Source organism: Solanum pennellii, chromosome 9 (genome assembly GCF_001406875.1).
Source record: "Solanum pennellii chromosome 9, SPENNV200".
Lineage (NCBI taxonomy): Eukaryota > Viridiplantae > Streptophyta > Magnoliopsida > Solanales > Solanaceae > Solanum > Solanum pennellii.
The window spans coordinates 80,091,412-80,116,778 of NC_028645.1; the positions used below are offsets into that span (position 1 = coordinate 80,091,412).

Sequence of the window (25,367 nt, forward strand, 5' to 3'; positions counted from 1 at the left end):
GGGGGAGGGCTGGCCGGTGGTGGGTGGGTGGGGGTCAGAGATCGGGTAAAAAAAATAAAATTTTAAAATTGATTTTTTTTTAAATTGTTGTTTTTCCAAAGAAAATGTAATTTAAAATTGGATGAGAGTTTTGGAAAATGTTTTCCTTAATTTTTGAAGGGAAGTCATTTTTCTTAATTTTGAGGAAAATGAGTTGATTTGGAAAACATTTTCCAAAACTTGTATCTCAACCAAACATGAGAAAATAAAAAAAACATTTTCCAGAAAATATTTTCCTTCGCACCAAACACACTCTTAATGACAAAGGATCATTGTAAACATATATTTTATTTGAAAGTTCAAAAGAACATGTGAATGCAAATTAATATTTATAAAAGAAATACGAAGGTATGTGCTTTATTAATGCAGTGTTATGGAATATTTTAAAAATATAATCTGTTTATTTGGTAAGGCTGGATAAGAGTTGTGAAAATTTTAACAAGTTATCCAAATTATGAAATTTCATGTTTATGAGGGGAAAAAAAATCATTTAAGAATTTTAAACAACATGTTCAAGAAAAACTTCAATTTCAAATCATGTCTAAAAGGACGCTCAATGTGAATAAGAAAATACAGTATTGAAGTATTTTTATTTTTTTGTGTAGATTACCTATCTTATTTTTTATCTAATTACTTATTAATCCCACTTATCAAACTAATGGAGTTTAAGTAGTATTATATTATTTGTGTGAATTGTAGCTAATAATATATCTTATTTCTGAAATTTTAAATTTCATATTTTTTTAAAAAAATCTATAAATATATTTTTGTATCGGTGTTGACTTAATTAAATGTTGCCCTTACTTGGAGCCATGAATTATGTTAGGAGAAAGGTAGAAGTTTTACTTTTTCATATCGATTTAAATATTAAACAAAACATAAAAGGAAATAAATTAATTAAGTTTCCTAATCAACAATGTTTAACATTGGCAGATATGCATTTATTTTTTGTTTAATTTAAACACGAAATAAGCACCTAACAAATCAAACATAAACGAAATATATGTGAACACGTTTTTGCAAATATTTTGTAGTTGAACTTTCCACAAGTAGTACACTATTTTAGGGCTACTCTATTTAATTTGTTGTGGTTGGGCGATTGGCCACGGAAAAAAAATTAAAAAAATAGGAGTAAAAAATTTATATGAAAAAATTTAAAATTAGACTGTAACTGTGTCTGATTATATTTTTGTAAGTTTAAAATGAAAATTTTAAAATTAGAATGTAATTTATATGAAAATGATATTTTATAGGGATATTGTTCTGGATAATATTCCAATTCCGGTAGCATTTGTTGATACGATACTAAACTTTCATATGGACTTATTACCTTCATGAACTATTTAATAGTATAATTTTTTATCCTCTGTACTATTTAATAGTGTATTTTAAAGATATATATGTGTCCATGTAAACATAATACTATTTATAATTTCACATTATTTTTAAGTCCACGTGGCAAATATATATCTTTCAAATATGGTATTAAATAGTCTAGGGAGGTAATAGGTCCTCATGAAAGTTTTATATCGCACAACAAATTCGATCAAAGTTGAGATACTTTTCAGACCCTTATTCCTATATTATATAAATATAATTAGGATAAATTTGATAAAAGAAAAAATATAAAAGGGGTAAAGTAAAGAGCAACTTTCACATATAACAAACATAAAAATCATATTTGTATGTTATAACTATAGTTTGCATTATTGCGCTATATAACAAATTTTATGTTTGCTATGAAGCTTTTGATTTGTATAATTCGCTAGATACATCCAATTTGATATAAATTGCTCAATTTTGTATAAATTCATTTATACATTGTAATTTGTATAATAAAATACGTACTTGTATAACTATAAGAGTGTATAGGACGAAATATATTTATTTGTATTTGTATATATATTTTTCTCTCGATTTAATACAAATACAAACACATTTTATACATTTATATACCGAATGAGTAATTGTATACAAAAAATGACTAATTATATACCGAATCAGATGAAAAAATAGGATGTTTGCTGCAAATTACAATAAAATAAACTATGGTTATAACATTTAATTTGAATTAATAATTTGTTATTTTATACAATTTACCTAAAGTGAAATCCAGTTTTTGGATTATTTTGAATTCCAATAATTACTTCTAGTTGTATTTAAATTTTGATGATCAGATGCTTTCTATCATGTAAAATGCATTCATCCCCTCTCGGACACTTCCATCTCATTAAGTAAGCAGACAATCAAAAAATGTATTCGAAAGCAATGAACATATCAAGGAAGTTGAGCATATATCCAGGAATACAGTTTAGTATCTACTCTCTCTGTCCCAATTTTGCGATATTTTTCGTTTTTCGAGAGTCAAACAATTTAAGTTTGATCAGAAATTTGCACATGAAATCTTTAATTTTTTTGAAATGAAATTTATATATTTATAAACTACGTAAAAACACTATGAGTCACAACAATAGATAATTCAAAATGCTTAAAAGATTTATGAAAAATTTACGATCAAAATCAGACTTAGTTGAATCTCAAAATTCAAAAAGTACCATATTATTAAAATGGAGGAAGTACTATTTTAAGAAAATAGAAGTACATATTTGACCAAACATGACAGGGTTTTTGGAACCTAAACATGATATTTTATATTACTAAAGAGAAAAGACATAAAGTGACATCTTAAGTTGTTTTGAATTTTTAAAAAAACATCTTAACTGTACGGATATTCTATTACCTCTCTAAACAATTTCGATAATATATTATTACAACATTTTTCGACCAATACTAGATTTTAAATAGCAAATGGTTATCACACACCAATCATTGTGTGACACGTGTTAATTGAATTTGAAATATATATATACATATTTTTAATTTTAAGTTTTCTTTATTTCTCTCTCTTACTTTTTGACTTATTTTAATTTTATTGCTTTAATTTTAATTTCACTTTAAATTCTTTATCTTTCACCCCTACTTTTAAGTTACCCTTCTCTTAATTTTTTTTTCCCTTCTTCTTCTTCACCTCCCACCCTCATCTCACCCCACCCCTACGTCAAGCTGAGCCCCTCCATTTTTTTTCTTCTTCTTAGGTCAAATTTCTTTTTTCAAAATTATACTATTTTCTAGTTTTTGTGATATTGATAACAAAAAACTAATTATTTTTTTAAGAAAATTAAAATTTTGAAGGTATCACCAATTAATTTATCTCATTTAATATAACTTCAAAACTAGAAATGATAATTTTGTAAGAATCAAAATTCTCCGAAGATTGAAAAAATTTAAGTGAAATTTGGATTTTAAAAAGTAAATAATACCTACTAATCATCTTGAAATCTAATGGGTTATCAAATTGTTCGAAATGTAAAAAAATATTTAGATGCAATCTTAAAGGTGAAGAGAGTTAAAATAATAGTAGTAAAAAAAGGAGGTAGAGTTGTGATAAAAAATGATATTGAAAGTGAAAAGTTACCATGAAAATGACAATGAATTTTTATGAAGGAGAAAGAAAGAAGAAAAGAAAATTAATAAAGAGAATTAGTTAAAATAATAAGAAAGAAGAAATAAAATTTTATAACAAAATACTTGTAAAAATAAAATTATATTCATTTTTTAGTTTGTTCATACTCTTTAAGAGAGTGCATACACTCTTCTAACAGGTGGACAAAAAATAATGTAATAATATCAGTTCAGAATTATTTAGGGGGATAATAGGACATTTACATAATTCAAATATTTTTTTCAGAGTTAGTAACAACTTTAAGTATCATTTTATATCTTTTCTCTATTACTAAATTAAAAAATTAATTATTCGTATGTGTAATGTGTTACGTTGCTTCGTAGCACTGAGTTACCTATATGCTTACGTAATTAAGCTGAACCCAAACAAATAGTAATTAAATATATAATTAATTAATAAGTCTTGAATCTTGGTGATCATTGACTACCTTAGACGACTAATTGAATTATAATAATAATACTAAACGAAAAAAATTTTTAGCCAGCAAATTTGATTAAAATGATACAATAAAATATTTCGTATTATGTTATTTTATCTTTTAAAATATTTTTATCCTTTTAATTTTAATATCTTTTAATTAAAAATAGAAAAAAGATTGATTTATTTTAAAATAAAAAAGACATTATAAACCAATATTTTTGGCCATGTAGCATTACCCTGATAGTAATTACTCTGGTGTTGTTTGAAAGTTTTTTATTTTTTATAATTATGGTGTTCGAGCTAGTTTTTATAGATCTCAACTATTTTTATGGGATATCTGACATCTCCTACCAGCAACAATTACCAGATAACTTTGTTTACCAAAGATATGAATAAACGACAAGAACTATCTAAAAGAAAATTATCTTCACTGAAATTTGATCAGATATCTAAACCCCACTTCATTAACCACGAAGCCATATCTGATATTATTTAATGTTTTAATTTGGTCATTATATCATTATTATTTTGCAAGACAAGTGTCTTACCTAATGAAGACCACATTTGAATTTTGCCGTAATATTGAACAAGGTTCATGATTTGGATAAAAATAAGTGTGTGCGCTGAATAATAAGAGGGTATTATGTCACTTTCCTATGTAAACAGAAATTACTATATAGTATTTATTTGTGCAATTTTCAATGCAATATAAAAAGTTGATTCGTGGAAAGTGACAAAGTACATAACAATAATATAAAGACAAGGTAAAGACAAAACTTCCACTTGGATGAAATCTTTATTATATCATAAAAGTAATTGATTAAAGAATACCACAATTTTAAAGTAGAAAAATGTCAAAAATGATCCAGTGTTTAATATAGGTTCAAAATAGACCCTAAAGTATGCTCTGAATAATTTTGATCCTTTAAATATGTTAAAAGCTAATATTTTAGGTCTTTCGTCAAATATGTAACATGTTAAATTCGACATAAACTATGGAGAGTAAGGATTTAATTTTAAAAATGCAATATTTCATTAGACTGTAGAAATTATAATAAAAAAAATTATACTGAAATTCAAACTAAAAAAATAGATCAATATAACGAAAATTATACATAGAAAACAACATATAATAACCACTCCCCTTTCCATTTTTGTCAAATCTAACAAATAGAGCTTGTTATATATGTCATGGAGATAAAAAAAAGTGTGTTGATTTTTTACAAACTTTAATAGACCAATACTATTAAAACATACTTTAAGAGACTATTTTGAACTTAGTGTCAAACATAAAGGACCATTTTGTCATTTGCCTAAAAGATTGTTCTTAGTTATTCCCTCCGTTTAAAAAAAGATAACCTAGTTTGACTTAAAACGAAGTTTAAGAAAAAAAAAAGAAGATTTTTTAATATTATGATTCTAAACTAAAATTATGTCAAATGTATCAAAATGCCCTTTAATTTTGTGGTCTTAAATATGCCACGTGAAAAGTTAAAATTAAAGTATTGAAACAGACAAAAAAAAATAAAGACATTTTTTTTGAAACGGAGGAAGCAGTAATTACGAAATGATTGTCTTGTCCTTCTGTTTGGATAAAATTATGCATTTTTTCCATAATCCTTTCATGATTAACACTAATATAAAGCACTAACCAACAAAATAAAATATAATCTAACATGCCCGAATCTACATCCTAAGGGTCGTTTACTATTCACATTAAAAAGAAGTTATATACCCCTTCATCTTAAAATATATGTTATTCTTTCTAAAATTTAATTTGATCAAAATTGAATGTTAAAAACTATAAAAATATACTGTAAATTATCAATTTCTTTTATATTAATATAATTAAATACATTTAAAATATTGATTAAAATTTATGTAATTTGATTTTAAAGAAAAAAAAAAAGATACATTTTTAAACGGACAAAATATGAATCATGTTTAATTACCAAGGAAACCAGAATTATGTTTAATTTATCTGATTTTTTCAGATTAATAGAGTTTATTATTTAAAAAAAAACGAACAATATTTACTTCTGAATGACAAGATGCAACACAAGGAACTCATGATTAAAAAGTTGAATATATATATATATAACATATACTGAAGCAAAAATGCAACAAAAAAGAAAAACTAATAATAGCAAATATTCCACAAAAAAGAAATACTATTGCAGTAGATTTTATCCCATTTATAGAGGGATCAGAATCTAGAACTTCACATCTTTGACCATTTCACTTTGTACTTTACGATCTACGGCACTTGCATTATAACGGATCATAAAAAGAAAATATAATATGTCATAAAAAGAAAATATATGCGTGTGTTTTAATTTTGAACGTTTTCACGTAAATATTGAAGATTGAACAAATAGAAATATAGTACACATTAGTTTAGGAGTATCTTATATGAATTGTCATTAAGATTTGTGCGTTTATTTAATTTTGTTCGAGTATTAGTGCCTATTCGAATTGACTTATTTCAGATATTTTAAAATCAAAATAACTTTAAGCAATTTTGTAGTGCTTAAAATAAAATGAAATAATATTTATAAACATTTGCTTTCAAAACCAAAATAGCAAAAAAAATAAAATAAAATCAAGTTAAACAAGCTCTAGGTTTACTTGTACACATTCAAAAAGAGAGAACTTACATGTCAATTCAGACTAAGTTAAATACTTTCTCTGTTTCAAAAATGATACATAGATTGACTTGAAATGAAGTTTAAGAAAATAAAAAAGACTTTTAATCTTGTGGTTTAAATTAAAGTTATGATATACCAAAATGTCATTTAATCTTGTGATCTTAAACATGTCACGTGAAAAGTTAAAGTTACAATGTTATCAAAAAAGGAAAAGGATCATTCTTTTTAAACAAATTAAAATAGAAATATGATCATTTTTTTAAACAAATAGAATATTATGCCGTCACTACATTATATACGTTTTTTTTTGGAAAATCCAAGAAAAATGTCGTTATTTTAATTATGCATTGAATAAATTTGCTTTCCTATAATAAGTCACAAATCATATTTAACATAATTAACTACAATAATTATTTTCAAAACAATTTGATCATATTAATCCAAAACAATTGTGTCCAAGTTCACCCCCCCAAAAAAAAAATTAACAACAAATACTTCCAAAAAAATTCCAAGTCATTTTGCACTTAATCTTCCATTTTCTTCTCCTTTCTTTCACTATCAGTCCAAATATTTAGTATTTAATTCCCTTAGACCCCACCAACTTTCTTTTTCTCCATTTTAACTCCATTAAAAACCCAACTTTTTTTTTTCAAACCCCCAAACAGAGACGAGAAAGCCACTCTGTATCTCTCTAATGGCGACAATGGCTTCTCTGTTTCTCAAAACTCCAGGTCCATCTCAATCTTTACCCAAAACCCACAAAACCCATTTCGTTTTACCTCAAAATATCCCACTTTCATGGCGTTCCAAGTATCGGGCCGGGCCGTTGGCGGCGGCCCGAATCCGATGCGGGCTGATCGAGCCGGATGGTGGAAAACTTGTGGAGCTGGTAGTTGAGGAGCCACAAAGAGATTTGAAGAGGAGACAAGCTTTGTCTCTTCCACAGATCAAGTTATCGAAGATTGATATCCAATGGGTACATGTGCTCAGTGAAGGCTGGGCTAGTCCATTGAAAGGATTCATGAGAGAATCCGAGTTCCTCCAAACTCTTCATTTCAATTCGCTCCGATTAGGTGACGGCTCAGTCGTCAACATGTCGGTGCCGATTGTGCTCGCCATTGATGATTCGAATAAGAATAACATCGGTGATTCGAGCAGTGTTGCCCTTGTTGATGATAAGGACAATCCTATTGCCATTCTTAACGAGTAAGGACATTTCTGACAATTTTTGTTTCCTCTTCTTATACATTTTGGATTGATATTTTCGTGTTTAAGGCAATTTTTCTACCTTCAAATCAATTAGATGATCGACTAATTGATATGTTCATATATATCATACATCTCATTTTACCTGGCCCCATTTGATTTGACACCTTATTTAAGAAGAAAAAAAAAGAAGAAATTTTGAAACCTGTGAGGTTATATATTTGTGTGGTCGTAAATTATTTCAGGTAAAAAGAGATTTTTAAAGTTAAATTTCTTGTAATTATAAGAAATTGACATTTTTTTGGGACCATATAAAATGGGCAGGAGTGAATATGTACATAATTCGAATCAAAAGCAAAAACTTTGTTTATAATGTGATGCAACCCAAATGAAAAGTTTGTTCTCAAGCATTGGGAGTATATTGTATACCTTACATAACCTTGGAATTTAATAAGGAGTAACACAATGTGGAGTCTTTTTGATTATGTGATTTGATAAGTGGATTTTTAAAAATCAAACTTGTCTCTTATCAATTATCGTAATTCATAAAGTGGAATCTTGTTGCATGAGTATTTTCATGTTTGTAGATGGCAGTTAGGATAAGTAGGTAACATATTGTGAATTATTATTATCATTTCAGCATTTGAAACAAAGGTTACTTAGCATAACTTGGAACTCCTTGCTATGTGAATAGGCTAGTACTTCTGGGGTTACTTGTGTTATTTGAGGACATAATTGAGTTGGCATTTGCAATCGCTGCGTGTGTTAGAATATTTTGCTTTAGACATAAAGTACATACATATAATAGATGTAAGATGATCTATGATGATTCTATAGGTCCTTGATTTTGGGTCCAAATGGGTGGTACAGGCATCGTGTAATATGTATTGCTCCCAAATCTCTGTCATGTGTTGTCTGGACATAATTGTTATATGTTTGCTCAATGATTTTGTCTGCCCATGCTTTACTAGTGATATAACACTTGACCTCCTAGGCTCCTACCATGCTTGATTCATTTCATTTTCCAGTCTTTTTCACTATTAAAATGATAAGGACTGGTGTTACCATATATGGTTCTTGGATAGGATATTAGGTGCATCCTTATGGTCCCCCCTATTCATTTGATAAAGTGATCCTTATTTGAACAGAGACAAACACCACTACACGTCAATGACACACTCTTGTACACATCAATAACCCCTAACACTACTTGCATGGAAGAAAACAAAATGCCTGTACCATGCAGGACTACTTGCATAGGAGAAAAAGTAAAAGCTTGTACTGTTTCGGCCTTTCGGGTCAACCGTTGTTGTCAAGAAACTTTTTATAGGCATTTAAAAGACAACCAGGTTCATCTGTTGGATAACCTCGACGAAAATAACATCACATTATGTAGTTCCATGGATTATTTAAATTTAAGCGTCAATATATTAAAACAAACATTACCTTTCTAATCTGCAAGGAAGGTTGGGAAGTTGCTCGAAGAAAACTGAAGGAACAATTACATTATGTAGTTCCTTGCTTTGTGGCTTCCTTAGTGAAACCTTTTTACATTTTTGAATTGTATCTTAGTCATTGATGTCATGGATGTCCTTCAGTGTTTAGCAAATTGATTTACCTTACCTTTCTCTGGACTAACTGTTATTGTGCTTGTTATCTGCGTGCAAATTCAAGTAATCACTTATAATGCCCTCTTTCTTCATTTCATAATTTCAGTGTTGAGATCTACAAGCATAATAAAGAAGAACGGACAGCCAGAACTTGGGGAACCACTGCCCCAGGTTTACCTTATGCAGAGCAAGCAATAACTCATGCTGGAAACTGGCTAATTGGTGGTGATTTGGAAGTTATAGAACCAATCAAGTATCATGATGGTCTTGACAGGTTCCGGCTTTCCCCTGCTGAACTTCGAGATGAATTTACAAGGCGCAATGCAGATGCAGTGTTTGCTTTTCAACTCAGAAATCCAGTGCATAATGGCCATGCATTATTGATGACTGACACACGTCGTCGACTTCTTGAGATGGGATACAAGAATCCTGTCCTTTTGCTTCATCCTCTTGGAGGTTACACAAAGGCAGATGATGTTCCACTTGAGTGGCGAATGAAGCAACATGAGATGGTTTGTGCTCTTGGACATTAAGATGTTTTAATATTTTTCTTTAAACTTGCTATAAAAGAAAGCATTTAACAACCACCCGTACCCATTTTGTTCATAGTCCAAGCCGAAAAAACATGAGTTTTTTTTAAGTACTTGTCTGTTCAAGCTTACCCCAGCTAATTTGGGATTAAATTGGAGTAGTAGTTGTCGTATCTGTCATTCTGATTCTTATAGTATAGTGCTGCTTCTTAAAAGTTTTGTACAATGAACTCTTCTTAGGTACTTGAGGATGGGGTGCTTGATCCAGAGACCACCGTAGTCTCTATATTCCCATCTCCTATGCACTATGCTGGTCCAACAGAAGTCCAATGGCATGCAAAGGCTCGCATCAATGCAGGTGCTAATTTCTACATTGTGGGCCGTGATCCAGCTGGCATGGGCCATCCACTGGAGAAGAGGGATCTGTATGATGCAGATCATGGAAAGAAGGTACTCAGTATGGCTCCTGGGCTGGAGCGTCTGAATATCTTACCTTTCAAGGTATGACAACAATGACTTGTGGTGTAAAGTGCATTCTATATCATTTACTTTTTTTGACTACAATGTGAAATTTTTTGAATTTTCTGGCAGGTGGCTGCGTATGATAAGACTAAGAATGGAATGGCATTCTTTGATCCCTCTAGGCCTCAAGATTTTCTTTTCATATCAGGCACCAAGGTATCTTCTTTTCATTGTCTTACTCTGTTCTCTCCCCCCTCCCCCACCATACTCCTGACCGGAAGAAAAGTCCTCCAGTTCCACGCTATAGATAGAAGTATAGAAGACAATATTTGACATCGACTCCCAAGTAGTTAAAGTTTGAGTTGGATACAGTATGTATTCTGTAGAAAGGTCACTTAGCTATCTCCTGTATTTACTTTTAGGCTCAACTGTTTTTTGTCCTTCTTCCCAGATGCGAGCGCTTGCCAAGAACAAAGAGAGCCCTCCAGATGGTTTTATGTGCCCCGGTGGTTGGAAGGTCTTGGTGGACTACTATGATAGTTTGACTCCATCCGAGAATGGCAGCGTTCCTGAACCTGTCCCAGTTTGAAGTTATCATCATTATCAAGGTTTATGGCAATGTGTTTGGGAGAACCTTAAAAAAGATTAATGTAGCCCCAAGTTTGGTACTACATTCTTCTCAAAGGACAAAATAATAATAATTGAGACACAGGTATTGTTGGTGTGAGAAAAAGTGTCTCCATCTTGTAAATTATTAAGTACAAAACATGGCAACTTAACTTAGTCGACACATCTGTGTGGAGTTGTATCATAGGTTTGCTCTGTCATAAATATGAATTTCAGGTGTTCTGGTGTTATATCTTTGCATTGGTTCAAGAAAATGAACTATGTACCAGGTTTCAATTCAATGCATCAAACCGTTTGTTGCGAGGAGATATGATCCTTGCAGCCTTGCCCAACACATTTTCACCAAAAATATAACACTAAAGAAAGACAGTTTTATGAGCCAAAAAGAAAATACAAACAGATGTAAGTGTAATATAATGTACAAGCAAATATAGTAGAAATTGGTAAAGCAAACTTGCTATAACGTAACGCTTGATCTAAATCTGGAGTAACTAAAGTTTTGCCTGTTCCAACGACTGAACAAAGGCGTCTTTGGAACAGGTATGCATTTTATGAGCAAACTAACTGGCCATGATAAAGCAGCTATCCCAATACACACTTTCCACTGCATCCAATTCAATCTCTCAGTACATGCAAACCTTTTCAGCATTTCGATCATTGCAAACTGGATAACGACTATCATTCCTACAATCCCCCAAAATAACCTCTTTGTTTTTAGCTCTCTGATGAGACCCCCTTCGTACTTCCTCAGGTAGAATATGTTGCATAGTTGGCAGAGAACAAAGATGTTGAAGATCATCGTGTCCTTTTCCTTGTCGCTTAATTGGTATCCTGATTCACCTGTGAATTGGATGGTAAGCAACACTGAGATCAGGTACAATGCTTGTCCCAATATGTTTCTCCACATAATATTGGTTATGAATGGTTCGTTTTGGTTGGTTGGTGGCTGCTGCATGAGCTTTGTTCCAGGCCCGTCAATAGTGAGAGCTACAGCTGCTAATGTACCAACCATCAGCTTTACCCAAAGTACCTGAAGCATTGCATAGGGAACATTGCCTGCTGAAATTACTGTGACAATGTTGATGGTCACGGGCTCGTTTGCTGAAATTGCTGTCACAAAGTCTATCACCAAAGAAGCGATGGTTGCTATTAGTTGGTACTGGGTGAATATCTGAACATTGTTGTATGTGGTTCGGCCCCAACTTAGGACTCTAGCTATGGAAGCAAAGTTATCATCCATGATGACAATATCCGAGCTGTTCCTTGCTGCATCGGTTCCTTGATTACCCAATGAAAGCCCCACATTGGCTTCTCTAAGAGCTTCTGCATCTTCCACTCTGTCTCCAGTAACTGCAACAACATGACCTTTCTTTTGCAAGCATCTTACCATTAGAAGCTTGTCCAGTGTTGAGGCTCTTGCGATCACACGAATGTTATCAACTTTCTCCAACCTTTCATCTTCAGTATATTCTTGGAATGTTGTTCCTTCAATGACTTCTCCAGTGGATGTGTTGTGAGGATCAATTATACCACAATCAACAGCTGATGCACGAGCCGTTTGGATATCATCTTTTGTAATGATTTTGATGTTCACTCCAGCATCTTGACAGTCCTCCACAGCTTTCCTTGCCTGTTCTCTACATGGAGCTTTCAGACCGACAAATGCTAATAAAATCGAATCATCTTCTTTGAGCTTGGGATGGAAATTCCCTTCATGATCAATCTGATGTTCTGCTGTTACACTTCTATATGCAAAACCAACACCGTGCAAACCATCCATTTTCATCTGTGTAATTCTTTCTTGCAACATTGCTCTAGTATCATCACCTATATCTTTGACATCCCCTGTCTTCTCGTAGTAACGTGAACACATGGCCAGTATTTCCTCTGGAGTTCCTTTGTGGTGCACATGTACTCTGCTGTCAGCATTCCTCCTTATCAAAACACGCCCTTGGTATTCCGAGTTGAAGCTTTCAGCATGGACAAGGGTACATCTTTCTTTCAGTTGTTGTACATTCATATTCATGCTTTTGATGCCCCATGCCAAAATTGCATTTTGAATTTGATCCTCAATGTGTTCAACCGAAGATCCCGGTGAGATCTTGGTTGTGTTCAGAGCCATTCCTTCATGAAGCAGATCAAGAATTTCTGGTGCAAATGAGGGGAAAGCACAACTTCCAATATACTCTTCACGTAGCCAAAACTGTCTGACCTGCAGAGAGTTTTCAGTCAGTACACCTTCCTTATTCGTACAAATCACAGTAGCAGAGGCCATTGCTTCAAAAGCTGAAAGACTTCTAACAAGTGCTTGATCAGCGATCATCTTCTTGGTTGAGTAAGCTATGGTTAGTGCACAAGCTAACGTTAAACCTTCAGGAATAGCACCCGATGCAATTGCAACTGGAGTTGCTAGAATTCCAAGAAAGGCTTTCCATACATCCTGTATACTTGTCTTACCTCCATTGAACAACTTCCTCCCATCGTTTCGCATATTTCCTGTGAAGTAACGGATCAACAACACTAAGAAAACCAAGAAACTAACAGCCAAACCAACCTTCGCTATACACGAGGTCAGTTTATGCAGTTTCTTCTGTAAACGAGATTTATGATCATGATTGACACAAGCTGGACTAATGATTTCTGCCAATGCTGTATCCATGCCAACTGCTGTAGCAAGCATTCGTCCGTTACCCCTCAAGACCTTGCTACCCGATAGCAAGAACATATTGGTGCTACTGTTAACTTCCACAAGGTCATTTTTCCTTGTTATAGTTGATTCATCAATATGTAAAGTTTGATTACTTATGCATATCCCATCAGCAGGGACTTGATCTCCGGCTTTCAAGCGAATGACATCTCCAACAACTGCTTCAGATAACGCGATACGCGTATCCTTCCCATCCCTAATCACAAGAATTGGGACAGTTTCAATTGGCCTACAAAGTTGATAAAGCTGCTGTTTATGCCAATAGTTACAAAAAGCAGAGAGACTAATGGCAAGAAACAGGGAAGTTAGTATGATTCCCCCATCCAAACATCCTTTCACTCCATGTTTTTTAACGCCAAAACCGAGTGACAAAACAGCATACAGTAGTACAATGATGATGTTAGGATCTTTTAGGCTCTTCAACAGGATCTGCAATAGATTTACTGACGGCTTCTTAAATGTGTTAGTCCCCAAATGTTTACGCCGCGAAGTAATATCCTCAACATCACCTAAGATACCCTTGTCAGCATCAGCTTTCAGGAGAAGCAACACTCTTTCCACACCACCAAACGGTTCAACATCTCTCTCCCGAACGAGATTTGCTAACACTTGCTTGTTGATTTTGGTAAAACATCCTGGTTCGATATCAACAGCTGTATAGGATCGAGATCGCGAATAGTTGCTTGAGATGTCAGGCTTGTTTTCAGCAACAATCTTCTTGGCTGTATACAGTAATGCCCTGGCACTACAGACAATTTTATACGCCCAATGCCATTTCTTCCTGGCGGGGGACGTTAAAATCGGCGTTAACTGGACTTGCAATATGTTATCACACATCATTTTTGTTACCAATATTGGTGAGATTGAAATGTCAAAGTTTTTGGAAAGAGAGTAAATATCTGGATTGATGTATCAACAAGCTGATGGATACAAGTTAGTTTTATAGACAAAAGTAAGCCGTGGGAACACCGTGTGTACCGTACACATAGGCTGCTCAGAGTGAGGAGATGATGATATGATTCATGGAAGTTGCAGCATTAATAATAAAAAGTTGTTTGTTTTTTAGTTCTTGACTTGAAATTGGTCTTTGTTTTAATAAGCTTTGTATATATTGGGTTCCAGCTTGGCTTATATATAAGACCATGACTTATCAGAGAATGAAAAACGGTTGACGTAATCATGCAATGAAGTATTTTACACCACACACACAAAAAAAAAAGAAGCAGCAAAGATGCAAGCGCTGCAGTGCATGAGATTGTTTTTACTTAATTAAAAAGTTTTGAGTTCGAAATATTAGAAAAAATCTTGATAAGAAGTGTTTTGCTTTGAAAGTAGTTATTATTTGATACGAATTCAAAAATAATTAACTTCCAATGTGAATATCATCGAGTGAGAAGCAATAAGAAAAGCAAAAAGGCAAAAGGAGCAAGCTAAGGATAAAAAGTGATCAGTACAATGATTGTTGAGTTGGGTTGTATTTTTGGGAGTTTTTAAATGATAGAATACTTATATATAATAATTTCATGATTGCTTATGCTGATTTTATATATTATAAATAAAGGGTTTTGTGTGAATTAATTAGATTATTGCCGCTATATTGTATTTAGCGGCAATAATAAATGTGTACTTATAATCAATACTTTATAGGTAAGTATGTAATTAAAGACTTTAGCAATCCATTTACAAATTAGTAAGATATTTTTTTTATCGATTTTTGATTTATCAGTTTATCCAATAAGAAAATATCCACAAAATATTATGTCTTATCACTTCTCTAAATGCTTTGATATAGTGAAACAAAAAAAGTAATGATAAATTACATTAATTAGAGAAAATATAACACAAAGGCTATAATTACATGTTATCACCAAAACATAGTATGAAATTTTTTATGTTGATCAAATTACGAACCTTTACAAACTAGTAAATGCTACAAATTACAATTACAAACTAAACCTTAAATAAACTAGTTCAACAAGACAAACTAAAATCAAATAGCTTCATTTGTGAACTCCTTGCTTTAATCTTTATGTTTTGAGTAAATAGTAAAAACTAGTAAAGCGGCATGGAATGTGAAGTTGCTAGAGTACTAATAATTTGATATGGTTATAGTGTCTAATTATATATTAAATTATTAATATTTAATAATTAGAAAAGGGTAAAATAATAAATATTACCGTCTTATTGGGTTATCGATTTACCCAATATCCCAATAGTAAAAATCGATACCGAACCAATAACTCAATAAATTTTTATTAAAAATACAATAACCCAATAACTTTTTTTCGATTCTGTTTTTGCACACTCTATTTAGTAATGACTGCGTTAATAAATTTATCGGGCCTCAAACTTTTGAAAACCTAAGCAGACTTTGCTAACATTACCTTGGTGCCACTCCTAACCTTACCCTTGAGTCACATGCCCCCAATCTTCAATTTCTGAAATCGTCTCCGACCAAAGTACTAGATTTCCAGCTTGGATAATAGTTGTAATACACTTGTAAAAAAAGTAAAGAAAAAGAGAAGAAGATTGGATTATTGTCATGCATGAAATGAAGAGGCTACGTAAAATAACTTGCCCAAAAAGCAAAAGGAATTTTCCCAGTAATTTTGATATAATAATACGTGTAGAATATATATAATGTCGTCAACGAAGTTTCCATTAGTGCAACAAGTTACAAAATGGAGTAAAAAATTTCTACAAAGAGGATATATGAATTTACTTTTAGCTTAATTTTGAGCATACATAAGTCGATAAAATAAAAGACAATGGGAAATTCAAAAATTTAACAATAAGTAAAGATAGAAAATAGACACAGAGAAAAAGGAAACTGATTGACAACCATAGCTATATTTATTACATAAAACATGTTGGTCTTTTTGTTGTTGACTTGAGACTGGTCATTCTTTAAGATAATTTATGAGAGTAGATATTGGATTCCAGCTTGGCTTATTATGTACGACGAGTATGAGTAGGCGGTTCAAAATTGAATTAAAATTGATAAGTTGAATCGATAGAAAAAGGTTTTCTTTTATAATATTGGTTATTGGTTTAATAGTTTTGATAACGGTTTTGATTTTTTTTGTTATCGGGTTATCGGTTTTTAACGGTTTAAATTTTTTTCTTAACTGTTAATTGATAATCAGATAGTAAATTAAATAATTATATTTATACCATTTTGTATATTAAGTCCTCGACTTAGAGTTTGATTTCCTAATTTTATTTTTGGTTGTGTCAAACACTTGGTTATTCTACAAGGTAAAAGTGGGACGGGACGAAACCTATTTTTGTCCCCCCAATCCCGGTCCCGGTCCAAATCCCCTCTCCCAGTCCCCCGTCCCGTCCCCCAGTCCCCTTGCCAGCCCTACCCCTGCCACCCCTAGGTGAAAGGATGTTTGGATGGGGGAATTGTACTAATTTCCCTGTTTCTTGCCATTAGTCTCTCTGCTTTTTGTAACTATTGGCATAAACAGCAACATTATCAACTTTGTAGGCCAATTGAAACTGTCTCAGTTCTTGTGATTAGGGATGGGAAGGATAAGCATATCGCGTTATCTGAAGCAGTTGTTGGAGATGTCATTCGCTTGAAAGCCGGAGATCAAGTCCCTGCTGATGGGATATGCATAAGTGATCAAACCTTACCTATTGATGAATCAACTATAACAAGGAAAAATGACCTTGTGGAAGTAAACAATAGCACCAATGTGTTCTTGTTATCGGGTAGCAAGGTCTTGAGGGGTAATGGCTGAATGCTTGTTACAGCAGTTGGCATGGATACAGCATTGGCAGAAATCATTAGTCCAGCTTGTGTCAATCATGATCATAAATCTCTTTTACAGAAGAAACTACACAAACTGACCTCGCATATAGCGAAGGTTGGTTTGGCATTTAGTTTCTTGGTTCTTTTAGTTCTGTTGGTCCGATACTTCACAGGGAATATGTGAAACAATGGGAGGAAGTTGTTCATTAGAGGTAAGACAAGCATACATGATGTATGGAAAGCCTTTCTTGGAATTCTAGCAACTCCTGTTGCAATTGCATCGGGTGCTATTCCTGAAGGTTTAACGCTAGCATGTGCACTAACCATAGCATACTCAACCAAGAAGATGATAACTGTCTTTCAGCTTTTGAAGCAATGGCCTCCGCTACTGTGATTTGTACGAATAAGAAAGGCGTACTGACTGAAAACACTCTGCAGGTCAGCCAGTTTTGGCTACGTGAAGAGTATTTTGGAAGTTGTGCTTTCCCCTCATTTGCCCCAGAAATTCTTGATCTGCTTCATGAAGGAATGGCTCTGAACACAACCAAGATCTCACCGGGATCTTCGGTTGAACACATTGAGGATCAAATTCAAAATGCAATTTTGGCATGGGGCATCAAAAGCATGAATATGAATGTACAACAACTGAAAGAAAGATGTACCCTTGTCCATGCTGAAAGCTTCAACTCGGAATACCAAGGGCGTGTTTTGATAAGGAGGAATGCTGACAGCAGAGTACATGTGCACCACAAAGGAACTCCAGAGGAAATACTGGCCATGTGTTCACGTTACTACGAGAAGACAGGGGATGTCAAAGATATAAACAATGATACTAGAGAAGCACTGCAGGGAAGAATTACAAAGATGAAAATGGATGGTTTGCACTGTGTTGGTTTTGCATATAGAAGTGTGACAGCAGAACATCAGATTGATCATGAAGGGCATTTCCATCCAAAGCTCAAAGAAGATGATTCCATCTTATTAGCATTTGTCGGTCTGAAAGCTCCATGTAGAGAACAGGCAAGGAAAGCTGTGATGGACTGCCAAGATGCTGGAGTGAACATCAAAATCATTACAAAAGATGATATCCACACCGCTCGTGCATCAGCGATTGATTGTGGTATAATTGATCCTCACAACACATCCACTGGAGAAGTCATTGAAGGAACAACCTTCCAAGGATATGCTGAAGATGAAAGATTGGAGAAAGTTGATAACATTCGTGTGATTGCAAGAGCCTCAACGCTGGACAAGCTTCTAATGGTACGATGCTTGCAAAAGAAAGGTCATGTTGTTGCAGTTACTGGAGACAGAGTGGAAGATGCAGAAGCACTTCGAGAAGCCAATGTGGGGCTTTCATTGGGTAATCAAGGAACCGATGCAGCAAGGAACAGCTCGGATATTGTCATCATGGATGATAACTTTGCTTCCATAGCTAGAGCTCTAAGTTGGGGCCGAACCACATACAACAATGTTCAGATATTCACCCAATACCAACTAACAGCAACTATTGCTTCTTTGGTAATAGACTTTGTGACATCAATTTCAGCTAGTGAGCCCGTGACCATCAACATTGTCACAGTAATTTCAGCAGGCAATGTTCCCTATGCAATGCTTCAGGTTCTTTGGGTAAAGCTGATGGTAGGGACATTAGCAGCTGTAGCTCTCACTACCGATGGGCCTGGAACAAAGCTCATGCAGCAGCCACCAACTGACAAAAATGAGCCATTTATATAACCAATATCATGTGGAAAAATATTTTTGGGTCAAGCGCTCTACCTGATCTCGGTGGTGCTTACCATCCAATTCACAGGTGAATCAGGATACATATTAAGTGACAAGGAAAAGGACATAATGATCTTCAACATCTTTGTTCTCTGCCAACTATGCAACATATTCTACCTGAGAAAGTACGAAGGGGGTCTTCTCAGAGAGCTCAAAACAAAGAGGTTATTTTGGGGGATTGAGGGAATGATAGTCGTTGTCCAGTTTGCAATGATCGAAATGCTGAATGAGTTTGCATGTACTGAGAGAATGAATTGGATGAAGTGGAAAGTGTGCATTGGGATAGCGGCTTTATCATTTCCAGTTAGTTTGCTCATAAAATGCATACCTGTTCCAAAGACGCCTTTGTTTAGTCGTAGGAACAGACAGAATTTAAGTTACTTAAGATTTAGGTTATAGCAAGTTTGCCTTCTCAATTCCTACCATATTTGTTTGTTCATTCTATGACTCTTGCATCTATTTGTACTTGCATAACATTTGTCGTTTTAAATTTGATATGTATACTTATCTTAATTTTGTACTTTTATTAGGTACTAAAAAAGTATAAAAATAACAATAAATCTTTTAAAACTTAGTAAGAATTGTGCGAGTAGCGTTATGACACACATTTTAGCCATTGCAAATTCCAGTCTAAAGCATCAAAAATCATGAACAAAGTGCACTATGATTAAAAATGGAATGTAACATAAATCATCAATTAATCAAAAAGATCCATTGGAACTACTAGCTTATGAAAAACTTTAATGAATACCTAAATCTACTCATTTGAACGATGCTTTCAAGTCATTCAACCTTAGATAACTAAAGATTGGTCTCTCTGGGACAGTTATGCACTTGACAAGCCAGCCAATTGGCCAAGATGCAGCTGCAAATCCAATGCAGATTCCCCATTGCCCCCAATTCAGCCTCTCTGTATTTGCAAACTTCTTTAGAAACTCCACCATCACAACTTGGAGAACCAATGTTATACCAATGATTGCAACAAACAACTTGTTCTTGTGTATTCCCTCAAAGACATTCTTCTTCTCCAGGTTTCGCGCGTTGAATTCATTGAAAACTTGGCAAAGAACAAACGTGTTGAAGAGCAATGTATCGTTAACCCTCTTGCTGACACCAAAGATTGATTCTCCTCGGAATTGTAAGATCAATAAAACAGCAATCTGATATAAGGCCTGAGCCATTAGATTCCTCCACATAATGTTGGTGATAAGCGGTGCAGTCCTACCGACTGGTTTCTTCTTCATGAGTTCCTCTGTTGGCTTCTCTGTCGCGAGTGCTAGTGCCCCTAATGTGTCCATGATCAAATTTACCCATAGCAACTGTACTGCTGTGAGTGGTACCTCACCAGATGAAACAGCGGCTACAAAATTGATCACGAGCGCAGCCACGTTTACTGTGAGCTGAAATTGGATGAATTTCTGGATGTTGTTATAGACACACCTTCCCCATTTCAAAACTGTGGCAACTGAAGCAAAGTTATCATCCAAGATGACTATATCAGAACTCTCTTTAGCCACTTCAGTGCCTTGAATCCCCATAGAAAGTCCTATATCTGCTTCCTTTAAAGCTGGTGCATCGTTCGTTCCATCACCTGTGACCGCGACAACATGACCTTTCTTTCTCAAGCACTGCACCATTAGAAGTTTGTCAAAAGGGGATGATCTTGCCATCACACGTATCTTCTCCACTCTCTCCATCCGTACTTCATCTGTTAAGTTGCGAAATTCTTCACCTTCTATGACTGCTCCTTCATCTACTTCCTGATTAGGATGGAGAATCCCACATTCTGTTGCTATGGCTTTTGCAGTGAAAACATTGTCTCCGGTGATCATCTTGATGTTCACACCAGCATTTTGGCAAGCCTCCACTGCTTTCTTCACGCCTGGCCGACATGGATCTTTTAGGCCAACAAAGCCCAAAAGAATGAAAGAGTTGTCTGGAACATCTCCATGCATATGTTCATTATCCTTCTGCTCAGCTTTTGGCACTTGCTTGTGTGCGAATGCGATACATCTGAGGCTGCTGGCAGCCATTCCTTCAATTATCCTGTTACATTCTTCCTTATCTGATTCCTCTAGAGGTTTTACGTTCCCTTCTAGATCATAGTAATGGGAGCACATTCTTAAAATCATTTCAGCAGCACCTTTCCAATGCGCATGAATTGTGCAATCACTGATGTTCTTGACCAGGACACCACTCTTCTTTTTCTCTGAATTGAAAGCTTCCACATGTAGAATGTTGAAATTTCTTTTGATTTGATCCATATCCATGTTCAATTCCATAACAGCCCATGAAAGAATAGCTTTTTCAGTAGGGCTGCCTGAGAATTCAAAGCTGGAAGATGGATCGGAGGACTTGAAAACACTACCTGTAGTGTTTAATCCAACCCCTTGATGAAATAATTCAAGAACTTTGGCTGAAATTGTTGTATGACTTTCCGCCTTCACGTGCTGTTTGACTAAGAAAAACTTTGTCACGGTCATCTTATTTAATGTAAGAGTACCTGTTTTGTCTGTACAGATGGTGGTGGCAGATCCCATAGTCTCACATGCGGAGAGCTTCCTAACCATTGCCTGATCAGCCATCATTCTCTTCATGGAATAAGCCAGAGTAAGTGTAACAGCTAAAGGCAAGCCTTCAGGAATTGCGACAACAACAATGGTAACAGCAGCAGCAACAATTCCCACCACAGCATTGATCACATCATCAGACGATGTCTTGCTCCCGTTGAATTCTTTGTTCCCATTCTCATCTTTTGTGGTCCCAGTAAAGTATCTAACCAATAGGACAACAAGAACTAAGAAAGCAACTAGCAACCCAACTTTACCAATCGATGTAGTAAGCTTGTTGAGTCGTTCTTGGAGAGGGGTTTGCTCATTAGAATCACTGCTGATTTGGCTCATCATTTCACCCCAGGTCGTGTTCATTCCAACCGATGTCACAAGCATCATGCCATAGCCATCAGCAACCTTCGTCCCAGAAATCAAGAACGGATTTTGTCTTAGGTTAATCTCGACATGATCACTTTCACCTGTCATGCTAGATTCATCCACTTGTAAAGAGTGACCTTGTACCAAAACCCCATCGGCAGGGACTTGATCTCCAATCTTCAAGCAAATGACTTCTCCAACAACAATTTCAAATATCGATATCTGTTGGCGCCTCCCCTTTCTAACAGCTTCGACTGGAATATTCTTGCTCACTTTAGATAGCTTATCAAACTGTCTGTTTTGTCTAAAATTACTAATAGACGAAACAGCGATGACAAGAAACACCGCGACATAAATACTCCCTCCATCATACCATCCTTCTTTCAGTCCATGCTCCTTAATTCCAAATCCAAGAGACAGAGCAGCAGAGAGCAATAGTATAATAATGGTGGGATCCTTAAATGATTCCCAAACAAATACGAAGAAACTCTTAGTAGGTGCCTTACGATACGTATTGCTTCCAAACGCCTCATGTCTACGTGCAACATCTTCTGAATCTCCGCTTACACCATTAGTTGTATCACTTTTTAGAGATGCAGCAACACCTTGTACACCTCCAATGTTAGCAAGTTCGTCAAAGTTTTTATCTTTTACAAGCTTAGCTAGACTTGACTGATCAATGCCTGAGAAAAAAGGTTGGTGTTCAACTACCTCAATCGCGATTGTATCATTCGATACACAATGTATTTTTCTTGGATAGTAGGCATGATTATAAGATGGCACAAGGGTAGTTTTAAAAGCTCTGGAACAATAGATGGTAGCAAAAGCTAAGTGCCATCTTTTCTTGTTAGACAATTCAATTTCTTTTGACAAATCAGTTGTGATTTTGTTCATGAATAGGTAATGCAAGTTTTCTTCAAACATGTTTGATTGAAAATGTGTATAATAATAATGATGAACAATAAAATGACAAAAAAAAAAGTCAAATAATTTGTGATTGTGTTTTTGAGTGAAGTAGTAATAATCTCCTGAAGTTAATCATATTATATAAGTACTAATACACCGCGTAATCAAGTCTATGAAGTTATGTTGACTGTAATTTCATGGATATTTCCATAAACCGCCTTTCGGGTCTCCACTATTTTCTTGCGGCCCACGATCTAATTAAGTTGGGCTTCTTGTACAAGTGACCAAATTGTTTACTTTGAGAAAATTTTAGAAATAACAAATATAATAAAGTTTTATAGTTATAGATTTATAGTTTCAGTAATTGCACTTAATAGTTATAGTTTCGTCTGCTATGAAGATCGTTGTTTGTATATTTTTGTATGTTTGTATATTTTGCTAGTCAATATATATACAAGGAATATACAAAATTTTGAATTTATACAATCAGAAATTGAGTTATGCAAGCATAATTTCTCTTCAATAAAACAGATGTATTTTCAGTATGTATCGATGTTATACAAATAGTATTCCCTCTGTCTCATTTTATATGAGTATTTTGACTTGACATGCAATTTAACAAAGAAAGGAATAGTTTCGAAACTTGTGGTTTAAAATAGATGATAGATATTTGTGTGGTCATAAATCATTCATTAAGGATAAATAGGTATTTTAAAGTTAAATTGTTATTTAATATAGAAATGTATTATTCTTTTTAGAACGGATGAAAAAGAAAAATACATTCGTATAAGTGGGATACAAGAAGTATATACAAGTTGTCTAGATATGATGTATAACTATGTATTAGAATATACGATTTTTATATGAGTAATATATACACATACGTATAATTTTTTCAAATTTTTCTTCAAATAGTTCCAAATTTTAAATATGAGTTCCTTTCAATATTTTTGAGTTTTATATATTAAATTCATCTAAATAATTCACATTGTGATATGGTAAATTTAATTAAGTTTTATAATAGAATTTTGAGATAACTATGATCCTAAACACTTCAGTCAACTATAAAACATATATATGTTGTATATACTTGTACTCAGTATACATATAATATACCTGACCAAGAATTCGAGTTTAATAGAAACTTTACACAATCAGGTAAAAGGTAATTTTTTCACCTATTGTAGCATATTAGCTGATAATGATTTCTTAACTATCGTACTATTGAATGATATATTAAGATTTCGCTATATAAAAAGGAAAGACATAAATGACTTACGTATAAGCTAAGTCATGATAAATTAATTAGTGTATTTTAACTTAACTGTAAGACTACTACTTATTATTATGTAGCTAGGTTTCTTTTTGTTTAAAATTTGGTCATGTTGACAATATGATCCGTGTGTGAAGTATTTAATTATGAAATGAAGCAGCCATTTATTTATTTCACAATATAATTATTGTCATTACGTATGGTTTTGAAAAAAGTCAATTTTACCAACAATGTTTAGGAGCACTTAATAAATCAAGAAAAAAAATTAGAAATAAGATGCAATTGATAATTTAGGAAAGAAATAGGTTCAAAAAAGAAAATAATTTGACTTTGCATGTATCCACCCTCAAATTATATGGAATATAGTATTGTTGTGATTATTCAAGAAAATAAAAACAAAGAAGAGACATACACCTTATTTACTTGTATATTTAATAAGGATTTTGAATCTTAATTATTCAATTTTTAGTATATAAGTATGTCTATCTTTTAGATCTTAATTTTAATTATTCAATTCTTAATTTTCAAGTATTTCTTTTTCTGTGTTTTGCAATCAAAATTAGAGTTTTAATGAGAAACTAAATAGGCTAAAAGACATTAAAGCTTGAGTCCAACAAGGCAGAAAGTAGGGTTGCAATTTTTTTTTTTTAAACATAACTTTTATCGATTATCGATTTATAGATATGTTAAATTATTTTAAAATCATTAAGATATTGTTTATCAACAATGAGTAATGGTTATCGATTTATCAGTTAAGATTTGACACGGAATAATAATTGAAAATCATTTAGAAATAAAATAACAAAAAAAATAAACCATGCACATGAGCTGACATATTGCATCTTGTTCAAAAGTAAACAAAAACACATTGTAGGATAATTGAAAGTTTCAAATTGCCAACAATAAAAATACGAGACTAAACTTCAAATATTTTATATACG

General features: G+C 33.5%; 4 protein-coding genes across 4 annotated transcripts; 2 read left to right on the forward strand and 2 right to left on the reverse strand.

The window, feature by feature from the left end:
- Nucleotides 1-7,269: 7,269 nt before the first annotated feature.
- On the forward strand, nucleotides 7,270-11,295 carry LOC107031359 (ATP sulfurylase 1, chloroplastic-like). Its single transcript, XM_015232691.2, has 5 exons — nucleotides 7,270-7,836; nucleotides 9,553-9,958; nucleotides 10,217-10,477; nucleotides 10,568-10,654; nucleotides 10,890-11,295. The coding sequence occupies exons 1-5, from the start codon at nucleotides 7,325-7,327 to the stop codon at nucleotides 11,025-11,027; spliced, it is 1,404 nt and encodes a 467-aa protein (XP_015088177.1). The 5' UTR covers nucleotides 7,270-7,324; the 3' UTR covers nucleotides 11,028-11,295.
- Nucleotides 11,296-11,522: 227 nt separating this feature from the next.
- Nucleotides 11,523-14,612, reverse strand: LOC107030457 (putative calcium-transporting ATPase 13, plasma membrane-type). The gene has a single exon (XM_015231730.1). The coding sequence runs from the start codon at nucleotides 14,610-14,612 to the stop codon at nucleotides 11,523-11,525; it is 3,090 nt and encodes a 1,029-aa protein (XP_015087216.1).
- Nucleotides 14,613-17,521: 2,909 nt separating this feature from the next.
- Nucleotides 17,522-19,269, forward strand: LOC107030458 (putative calcium-transporting ATPase 13, plasma membrane-type). The gene is made up of 2 exons (XM_015231731.1): nucleotides 17,522-17,685; nucleotides 17,832-19,269. Exons 1-2 carry the CDS (start codon nucleotides 17,522-17,524, stop codon nucleotides 19,267-19,269), a joined length of 1,602 nt encoding a protein of 533 aa, XP_015087217.1.
- A 700-nt stretch (nucleotides 19,270-19,969) lies between these two features.
- On the reverse strand, nucleotides 19,970-23,244 carry LOC107030459 (putative calcium-transporting ATPase 13, plasma membrane-type). Its single transcript, XM_015231733.2, has one exon. It carries the CDS (start codon nucleotides 23,169-23,171, stop codon nucleotides 20,079-20,081), a length of 3,093 nt encoding a protein of 1,030 aa, XP_015087219.1. The 5' UTR covers nucleotides 23,172-23,244; the 3' UTR covers nucleotides 19,970-20,078.
- Nucleotides 23,245-25,367: the final 2,123 nt, after the last annotated feature.